The sequence below is a fragment of the Trichophyton verrucosum genome (assembly GCF_000151505.1).
Source record: "Trichophyton verrucosum HKI 0517 chromosome Unknown contig00118_1.f1.exp, whole genome shotgun sequence".
NCBI classification, from domain to species: Eukaryota; Fungi; Ascomycota; class Eurotiomycetes; order Onygenales; family Arthrodermataceae; genus Trichophyton; species Trichophyton verrucosum.
Genome location: NW_003315558.1, coordinates 27310 through 37370, shown reverse-complemented (window position 1 = coordinate 37370; position 10061 = coordinate 27310). Strand labels below are relative to the sequence as shown.

At 46.3% G+C, this 10061-nt stretch overlaps 3 protein-coding genes across 3 annotated transcripts; 2 read left to right on the top strand and 1 right to left on the bottom strand.

Annotated features, from left to right (window-relative positions):
• Positions 1–2261: 2261 nt before the first annotated feature.
• TRV_01488 (uncharacterized protein) lies at positions 2262–2975 on the top strand (the record flags this gene model as incomplete). The annotated part of the gene is made up of 1 exon (XM_003024305.1): positions 2262–2975. The coding sequence occupies one exon, from the start codon at positions 2262–2264 to the stop codon at positions 2973–2975; it is 714 nt and encodes a 237-aa protein (XP_003024351.1).
• Positions 2976–3247: 272 nt separating this feature from the next.
• Positions 3248–4150, bottom strand: TRV_01487 (uncharacterized protein; the record flags this gene model as incomplete). Its single annotated transcript, XM_003024304.1, has 1 exon — positions 3248–4150. One exon carries the CDS (start codon positions 4148–4150, stop codon positions 3248–3250), a length of 903 nt encoding a protein of 300 aa, XP_003024350.1.
• Positions 4151–8493: 4343 nt separating this feature from the next.
• Positions 8494–10051, top strand: TRV_01486 (C6 finger domain protein, putative; the record flags this gene model as incomplete). Its single annotated transcript, XM_003024303.1, has 3 exons — positions 8494–9032; positions 9072–9180; positions 9248–10051. The coding sequence occupies 3 exons, from the start codon at positions 8494–8496 to the stop codon at positions 10049–10051; spliced, it is 1452 nt and encodes a 483-aa protein (XP_003024349.1).
• Between the last annotated feature and the right edge of the window lie 10 nt (positions 10052–10061).

The following is a 10061-nucleotide window of genomic DNA, read 5'->3' as shown; positions in this document are numbered from 1 at the left end:
CACCTTTATGGAACCAAGCAGCTCCACATGATAAGGTACCTATCCTGGGGACTTAGAAGTGTCGACCGATTACACCATAAGGTACAAGTATCACCATTCCATTCTTTCTTTGAGAAGTCGGACAATCTGGCGTTGTTAAGAAGCATGAAACACCCATTCGTTAAGACCCAGGATAAGGTGATGACATGTTTCCGAGCCCCCAAGCACAACTTTTCTCTTGTTACCACTCATCACAGGTTATAGTATGGTGAAACTCCCCCGTCGTTGAAAATTATTATCAATAAACGAGGGGGCCGAATGAGCAGGATAGAAATGTAGAGGTTTTGTTGGCAAAAATGGGACACTCCACACCGCAGTCCTCTCGCGTCACTGTTCGCTGGTGGTGTATGTGCGTTGGGTAGCCGTAACAGGCGTTCCATCAGCATTGTACGAATTGGATAACAACCATCCCACCCCGGGCTGTGAAATACCCTTGCCGAACGATGAATGCACAGATTGACCGTGGCTTAAGTGGCAAGGACGCCGGATTTCATCTTCAAACAGACTCATAAGTTGAGCCGGCTCCCATGCCAGCCATCCGAACCTCGTGAGGACTTGAGTGCCATTCCCCATAAAATTTGGTACTCTGCAAGCACGGTGTCACAAGAGAATACAAAAACGCGAGCCTTGTAACCCCTCGTATTCAATTGGCAGGTATCCGGTGCATCTCAAGTGGCAAACAAATCGATTGAGCCGCGAGAGGTGGCATAGTGAGGGGTACTTCAAGATTGCGCGAGATTGCTTGTTTCAGACACAATGTTATGCCTGGTGGTGATGGTGGTGTACAGGACTGGGCTGGGCGTGTTGTGACTCGGTTACCTGGCACGGTCTTGTCTTTCTATCGAACGGGACGAGCTCGACGTCTTTATCCAGCTGTGTCGGCACCTTCAGTGGATGTTGCAGATGGAAAGTCGATACATAGTCGGTACGGAGTAGATCAGTTGCCTAAGTTAGGCATATGACCGGGATCCATAGTATTCCCAGTAGCACGAGGTGGTATTTCATTATATCTCGAACGGCGTTGCCACGGTTTATCCAGTATCCCTTGAGCACCTAGCCATGTATATAGCATCGCTTTCCGTAGCATAACTAGCACTGGCCAAGTGATATACGATGTACATAGAGCCTGGTGAAGTCTCACCCGACCCCAGTCCTCGGTCAACGAATCTAGCTGCATGACCGTTCTCTGCTAACGCCGCTGGTTCTACTATGGCAGCAGTCCAGATACCTCCTTCAGTGTTAGAGGGATTACCCTGAGCAATCTCTAGATATGGCCTTGACCACACCCAGCACCACGCGGTCTTCCTCTTAACACTTAGCCCCGGGATGGGCGTTTCTCAGTGGGTGCCATTATGGCTGCGTTCAATATGAAAATTGACGAGAACTATCGCATAGATAGTCTCCCTGTAGCTAGCTCATAGCATTATAGCGGGTTGTCTAATCAACGGGTAAAATAACGATAACGGTTTGTGGTCAGGTAGTGTGTAGTTCAAGAAATCTGGTTGTATTTTGTTTTTGTTTTTGTGCTTTGTTTTTGTTTTGGTTTGTTTTGGGAATAGAGAGAGCTGAATAATAGGGTTTTGCCACAAGATCACCTTAACCCATTTAAGGTTAGCGAAATCTACTTAGTCACTTATTATGTAACACATCCTAAACCTTCTGTAAAAGTCAAAAAAAAAAAAAAAAAAAACTACCGTCTTGAAGATCTCGAAGATCTTCGTGCAGACACCAGCTGGTGCAACAACGAGAAGGCCACGGGGCTTTGTGTATCCCTCTGCTCCAGGATGAGGGACCCCGAGAGTCACCCTGTTCATGGTAATAGCCATATTCTCTAAGTACTCCTCCAATATGATGTTATCGAAACTAACATTTCTATCGCAGTTTTCGACCTTCCACAGCTTTACACCAAACCCCCCGCAGATGATATCCTCCAGGCTTTGGACCTATTTACCATTCGCCCGCATACATTTTCCCAGTCTTCTGCTCAAAACATTACGCGTCTTCAAGATGGAGATATCTGCAGATATCTTACCTCGATAATCGGCAGTCCCTTGGCCTGGATTGAATCGGACACTTTAAAGGAAAAGATATGGGATACGGCAAGCTCCAGGCTTTGTGAACGCGCGGGTAGAAATGGTATGACTCTCGTCGTGCTTTGACCCATATATATATATATATATATATATTGTGTCTAATAACTTGGTTATACAGCCATGCCCTCGATGTCCCGGGAATTCACAATCCCAATGAACGCTGATTCCGCATTCCAGGTTACTCTACATGAGCCATCCCTGACATCCGACAACCTAGGCAACAAAACTTGGGTCTCCTCATATATGCTATCTAAGAGGCTTCACACTTTCCATTCTTCTGGTTCGGTTCCCATTTCTCATGACCAGAATCCTACACTACGGACTCTTGAGCTTGGGGCGGGTACCGGTCTTGTTGGCATATCTTTTGCTGCAGTATGGGGTGCTGCAGCCTCAGTCCATCTCACTGACTTGCCCCCTATTGTGCCTAATCTTACGCACAACGTTTCTTTGAATAGTGACCTGATTTCCAAGGTCGAATCAAGCATCACTACGGGCGTGCTAGACTGGTCCCTTCAGTTTGGCGTCTCTTTACAGAGTAACGAGAAGTACGATGTAATTCTCGTTGCAGACCCTCTCTATTCTTCTGACCACCCTAGGTGGCTTGCTCAGGCTATAGGGGTGCATATCTCTTCCAACAGTTCGTCAAGGCTCGTACTGGAATTGCCCCTACGTGAAGTTTACCTCCCACAGGTACACGAACTAAAGAAAAGATTGGACCATATTGGCTTATATATCCTCGAAGAAGGGGAAGAGATTGGCTATGATGACTGGGCAGGCAGGGATGGATCACCAGTGGAAGTCCGCTGCTGGTGGTCAATTTGGGCCTGGAAGTCGCCGGCATAGACGTAATGATTTAACGAAACAGCATAATAGATTTTGGATTTCAATAGACTTGTTTAACGAGCGGCAGGAGGATAAACTAAATACACCACCATGTTTCGTCATTTAATAATATCACTACAACTACAACTAGGCTCTCACCACTGTTCCTTTTTTTTTTTTTTTTTTTTTTCTTCTTTTTTTGCCCTCCTCCCTGGCTATCTTCCTTCGCTTTTCCCTTTAGTGTTCGATCCTGATCCTCAGTTTCTCGACATGTTTGGTAAGCATAGGGTACTTCATTCCCCGTCTGCCATCAGCTTTTCCAGTGTCTTTTTGCCGTGTTCAGTCAAGTCTGGATAATAGGTAAGGGAACGAAGATCCCTGAAAAAATCTGTTGCCTCCGGGTATTGATCTTTAACCTTGCCATGCATGATTTTCAGCCATCGTTCTTCCTCTGGGTCTCCCGACCCAGCAGACACATACTGCCACCAGACAGGATAATATCCACAGAATTCCCAGTCCAGAATCCCAGTCACTTTCCCGTCCTTGACCACGATATTCGATGAGCTCAGGTCATCATGTGTCCACGTATATGGCTTGCAGGCTGGCATGCGCTTTCGAAGATTTTCCACGGCTTTTGCTGGGACTTTGGCTAAGCCGTTTTTCATGCAGTCCCAAAGCTCGTCGTCTGAAGAAAATGGGCCAGCTGGCTCCATATTGTTAACGAAAATCCAGCCATTGTGTAGTGGTGTGCCTCCGATGCCACCAATTTGAGGGGACTGCAGTGGCCTAAGCTGCTGGATAAGCTCCGCCACTTGGTCAGCAATAGCCTCCAACTCCGCAGTGGATAGTTTCTGGTACAGTGTATCCAGAGTTTCTCCCGGCATGCGCTCCATGAGAAGAAAATGGCGGTTGTCACTCTGCACCCAGTCTTTCACAATCGTCGGAACAGGAATTGTGGTCTTCTCCTGAATGAACTTGAGATTGGCAACTTCCGACGTCTTCCACTTGTCGTACGGATCCTCTTTCAGAACCATGTCACTGCCGATATGCCACCAAGCTCGGTTGCTTATGGCATTGACGAGCTTGACCTGACTTATGTGGCTGCATCTGCTTCGCCGTAAATCAGACCACCCACATGTTGGGCACGGCGTGGGGTCTTCTTTGGTAGTATCAACGGTGGTATCAACCTGGGCCATGGTGGACGTGGATGAATGGGTGTGAAAACACTAACTAGAGTATCTTGATGGATATGTGAGTAATAGATCGATGATGGTTGTGTTGCTGCCTGGCAGGAAAACATCAGCCCGCTTTATAGAGTCGCTGTGCCGCAATATGCACCACCTACAGAGAACCCCTGTTGTTGAGCCTCAAAAACCAACATCTTAAATCTGATGTCTATTGGTTAACCTCAGTAAACAGGACGATACGCCGCTGACGTGTAGAGAGGGGTCGTGCGGCGTTAACGAAAACTTTTCCTCCTTGCCAATCAACCCCGGGCCAAGGCAACGCTAATGCAAGCACCCTGGCACCTTTTTACGGCCAGTCTCTTCGTGCAAGGGTCTCTACAAAAAGATAACTCTGGGTAAAGTCAGATCGACGGTCTACAGTCCAACCGTAGAACCACTCTCCCTCCACTAATTGCTGATTCGCTGCCCTTAGTGAGTTTCCCCTATTCAGAAATGCCGATTTCCCGATACCTAGAATACAAAGGCATCCAACAAAGCTAGACCCCGGCAAAAGCGAGAACAACGTCACCTTCCAAGCCTGATATGATATCATTGATTTGTATCATAGTTACCCTGTCTAGCGTGTTGGTATACCAATGCATGAAAAAAAATTATCCTTTGGTCATGCTCCCCGGCTCTAAGCCTCCGGAACATTCTCGTTGGTATTCCGCCGGAAACCAGACCAATCCCATTCCCATATGACAAATATACAAATGCCATATACCCACCTCCGTGGCCTATGCATTACTATTTCCTGTAGCCTCACTTCGAGAGCGGTATCTCCAGCGGGGCGAGCCGCACCTTAACCCTACCAACTGATACCCCAATCTGCTAACTACATGAACAGTATTTTCTACAAATTATTCCATATCTATTGAAAATTCATGCAATGGCTATACATCCCAAAACTCCAAGGCACTTCCCAGGGAGGCTTATACCATCATGTGCCTCGACTATAGCAGGCAGCAACGCCATGGTGAGGTTCGAGGAAACAAAATATTGCATGAGGAATATTCTTTTCATCAATATATAAGGCGAGCTAGATCTTGTAGTTTATTCTCCTTCTTATCATCACTCAGACCAAGTCAATTATCAGCCAGCATCGATCCCACTGCAAGCCCACTACAGCCTGTCACCGTTGCATTTAGCAGCCAAGTTTTATACCTTCAATCGAACAATTTAAACACTCCCAAATCCAACATTCACCATGCCTAATACCTGCCCCAACCCCAACTGCAAGTTTGACAACCCCAAGTATGCAAAGACTTGTGAAAAATGCGGGACCGGGCTCCGCCGTTTTTAAAGCTTGTGAAGTAAGTTCCCCACGATCGCAACGCAATCTGTTGGGATAAACAGCGATAAAACTAACCTACTTCCACAGGCTCGTGAAATATTGTTAAGGAACGCAAGATAGGATCGCGGGCCATAATTACCATGCTCCTGTACCCATCAGCCAAAACATATATTCAACATATACAATGCAAACCTTCGCCGATATGCACAGAGGGTATTGGCTGGTAGGGAATGCATCCGCGCCGCGCCTTGAAACATCTGCCGTCCGATTGGTTTACCATCAATTGTTGTTCTATTACTTCTGGCCCAAGTCACTCGTTTGGATATTTCATTTGTCCCACTCTGATGTTTTCTGCTCCGTTATTTGCTTTCTTTGACCCCAGTCACTCGTTGAATAGATCTCATTTGTTATTTGCTATTTTGTTTATTTTCCCCTGTGCTTTTCCACTTGCCAGTGCGTTGCCATGTATGCCCTAATGTACGACTTCCCCTGATGCCTTGATGACCAATTTCCCCCGTTATAGAATTTGCTTTCGTCGTGCGCTCACACACACATATATATAACCCAAATGCGTGGGATTCTCTCACCCTTAGTCAGTCGTTGAATCAACTTGTTACCATGCGATTTACACTTCGATATCTCATGGTTTGCGGCTCTACCCACGCCAAGAATCATGTGTAGCCAATGAGACATCGAGACCATCTTACATAATAATGTAACTTCTATGCTTATTTTCACCTTCCTTGCCAGAAGCACAAAGGCTTGGCACTATCAAATTCTTTCGCCCGTCCTTCACACGCAGCACGAAAAGGAGCAACGAGTAGGTCAGTTGGCGTAATACAAGGCTGTTGGCTTAGTATTGCTGCCTGTTATCTATAATGGTTTTATTTTTGGATGACAGGTTGCTCCTAAGGCTCTGTTTACCATGTCAACCGGGAGAGGTAGCGAAATTTTCATGAGCGCTTCTTGTATCCTCGACATCTGTCATCCGGCCGGACAAAACCACCTAGGAACCGGACTCTTTATGTCTCGCTGAAGTACCGTTTTTGGCTTATTCATAAACTACGGATTCTCTATAATACCTATGACATAATCTTTGTGCTGGTACAAAGAGGAAAGTCTTTCCAGAGTCTTCCTATTTGCATGGTCCACTACAGCTATCCCTACTAGTGGAAGGACATATGACATACCACAGGACTTATGCCACGTGAGCCACAGGTGAACTGTTAGTCCTATCCAGCTTCAGGCACTATATCTATAATTTTACCTATATACTTCAAGCTCTGTCTGAAGCTGCATCGCCGCGTCATTAGCCACTAACTGTGCTCTCTTCCAATTTCACACATATATCTCCTTATCCCCTTTTAGAGGTGGCTTTCCTATTATTCCTGCTTTGCTTCACAGTTATCTGTCGCTATGACGGGTAAATCAAAGTTAAGCAGAAAGCAGAAAAATGCAGAAGGGTTTATAGAGCGAAAGCAGAAGAAGTTTAATAAGCTAAAGGTAAGCTTCCTGCCATCCTTGCCTTGATATATAAGCTAACGATACTTATTATAGCAGGATAAATTATCTAGTGATAGCACGCCAAACACTGCCCCGGGAGATATCGATAGTAATCCTGATCCAAATGTCATAGCTGGTCTTGTTTGGTACCCTAACTACTACGACCCTGCTTGGAACCCACTGCCTTATTATCAAATGACTGAATATCCTATGATCAACCATAGCCACCCACAATGGCTCGGTACTCCGAATAGAGTAATTTACGCGTCAGCGCGTGAAATGGCCAGTTTTAACCACGCGTATTGGTCACCAATGCCGGGGGTTTATCCATCTTATAGCTGTCCAGGCTCCATTCCTCCCTCTGTGAATAGCAGTTGGACCCCAAGCGTGTGTTATATCCTTTCGAGTTTATGCGGTTGGAAACTTAGCTAATAACATTACACAGCCTGGTACCCATGAGACAGGAGCCTGGGGATGGAATCGATCACAGAATGCCCATCACGAAAATGAACCTGACCAGTCACCCCGTGCCAATGAACCCTCCAGACTCCGTGGTGATGCCCCTGAATTTATTCCAGCATACGAACAAGAGCATGAGGCCAAGGGCTGCGAGGATGGGTTACCAATGACTTCCCCCGACGAATCGCATTCCAGATAGTTGGTACATCGGCTGGCAACAGCCGCTGTTTGGATTACCCTAGATTTCTCTTTTTTTCGAAAACTCATTCCTTCTGATAAACTGTCGTACTTGGTGGTTGCTGGAACAAGATAGCATAACCTCGCTGGTTAGATCTTCAAATTCATCCTTTTTCTCCAAAGCCTCCTGTCTATCTACTGTCTCATGTCTCATCCCCTATCAACTTGCTGTTAGGTTAAATATGCTTATATAATCAGCCCGCTAACTAGCCGCCATGGCGCAGCAACACCGGAACCTTAAATCGTGCAGCTGAACTTCGCATCAAACAATTTCCAGGATGAGTCGCCGAATACGAGACATCAGCCTCCTGCTTGATTCTGTGCAAAGCTGGACCTCTCAGCAAGAGGACCAGTTGCCCTGCAGCTTGATATGTTGTTCAACCTAAGCTTTTCAGCCTGAGACAAAGTTTTTCCCCCTATGGAGGGCGATAACTAACTAGCTAGTTAATTAACTAGTTAGTTAAACGGGGGTTATAAACTTGATCATCCCCCGCATAACATTCGACTTGAAAACGTCAACTAGTTCGATATTTTGACACCCTCTCACTCTCTATGGCCATACGAGGACACAAAGCATATACTAATAAAAATGGTATATTGTGGGAAACCAAGCAAGGGCTGCAATGAATGCCGACGCCGCAAAATCAAGGTACTCCTCCATAATTACTCGGCTGCCTAGCCTAATGATCGAGGATCTCTCCCATCAGAAAAGAGATGAAAATGTTCTAATCCATTTTAGTGTGACCAAACCGAACCATCATGCTTTCAATGCTCAAAGGGCGGCCGGACATGCACCGGATATCGAAACCAGCTGGATCTGATGTTTCGTGACGAGACCCGTAAGACGGCACATAAAGCATCCACGAAGACTTCCAAGCAAAGAAACAGCAAAAATGCCAGCCCGAGTACTTCTACAAACTTAACTAACAGTATTGCATCGACCAAATTAATTACCCTAGCCTCGTCAAATACCCCAGAGGAGGTCTCACGAAGTCTCTCCATCAGTCTGAATCAGCAGGCCATCTGCTTCTTTCTGCATAACTACGTTGTACCTTGCATTCCAACTTCCGGACGAGTTGGATATCTACATAGCCTTCAATCTACGACGTCAGATGCAGTACTTGCATGTATGGCCTCTGTCGGGATGGCAACGCTAGCAAACATAAATTACTCCGCAGATCTGCGTATTGCAGCGCGAGAGCAATATGGCCATGCGCTTTCTTTGACGAATGCCATGTTGCGAGACCCTGCCAAGGCAAGGCAGCCAGCAGCCCTTGATACAGTCATGTTGCTGGGCATGTTTGAGGTATCTCCCTCTCCAAAACACATCACAGTCTACGAGAGTAGAGCTAACCATTAGTAGGTCGTTACATGTCGAAGTAATCGATCCCTCAGCAGCTGGAGAAGTCATCATGAGGGAGCCCTTGCTCTGCTAAAAATAAATTCCAAGCCAGGTCCAGAAGACATTATCAATTTTCGGATGTTTGTACAGGCTCGTGGCCAAATTGTATGTCCATATTCTCTGTAGTTGCCTGACTAAAGAACACTCCTCGCTAATAGATTACACACTATAGCTTTCCAGCTGCCTATTGACTTCGTCGCGAGCACCCCCATTTCTTCAAGGTGTACCACGGGAGCAGCAAGGCTGCCTACCAAAATCTGAAGGTCTCCTTGAAGATGTGACAACACTGTTGGTCAAACTATGCAATTTACGCGCCGAAATTGAAGACCGCAGCCTAGTCTTGCCGGAAGATATTATACCCCAAGCCTTCGCTCAGGAAAAAGACTTTACTGCTCTTTACAATGAGCTTTGGGAATTCTACCCTTACAAAACACTTGCTGTTATCGATCGAGAGATGCCACCGTCGCCGGCAGACGAAGTCTATGGAAAATATTACCACACCTACACAGATTACTTTGTCCCTAACATATATAACGCTATACGCGGCGCGCGTATCCTTGTAACGGAAATTATTGAAGAGGCTGCTGCCAAGCTTTCTCCTTCATCACTTCTGTATGCTCAATACGACAACTTATCTCTTCTAATCGAGCAGAGTCGAGCAGGCGCGTTACAGGCAGCGATTGACATATGTGCCAGCGTGCCCTATGATCTAGGAAGCATCGAAATGAAAAGACAAGACGGTGCAGATATTGGAAGAAGCGGCAGAGCACTTGGTGGATATGTTTTACTTTGGCCGTTGTGTCTTGCCGGAGATCTGCCGTATGCCCCGACCTCGTTGCGGGACTGGGCAATCAACAGGTTCGAATACATTGGACGTGCTTTGGGAATCAAACAAGCGATCTGGATGGCTGCTCTGTTAAGGATGGGTGGCATGCGTGCTCTGCTGACAACATTGCGTATCAGTGATGAGGACTGATTTCCGACTC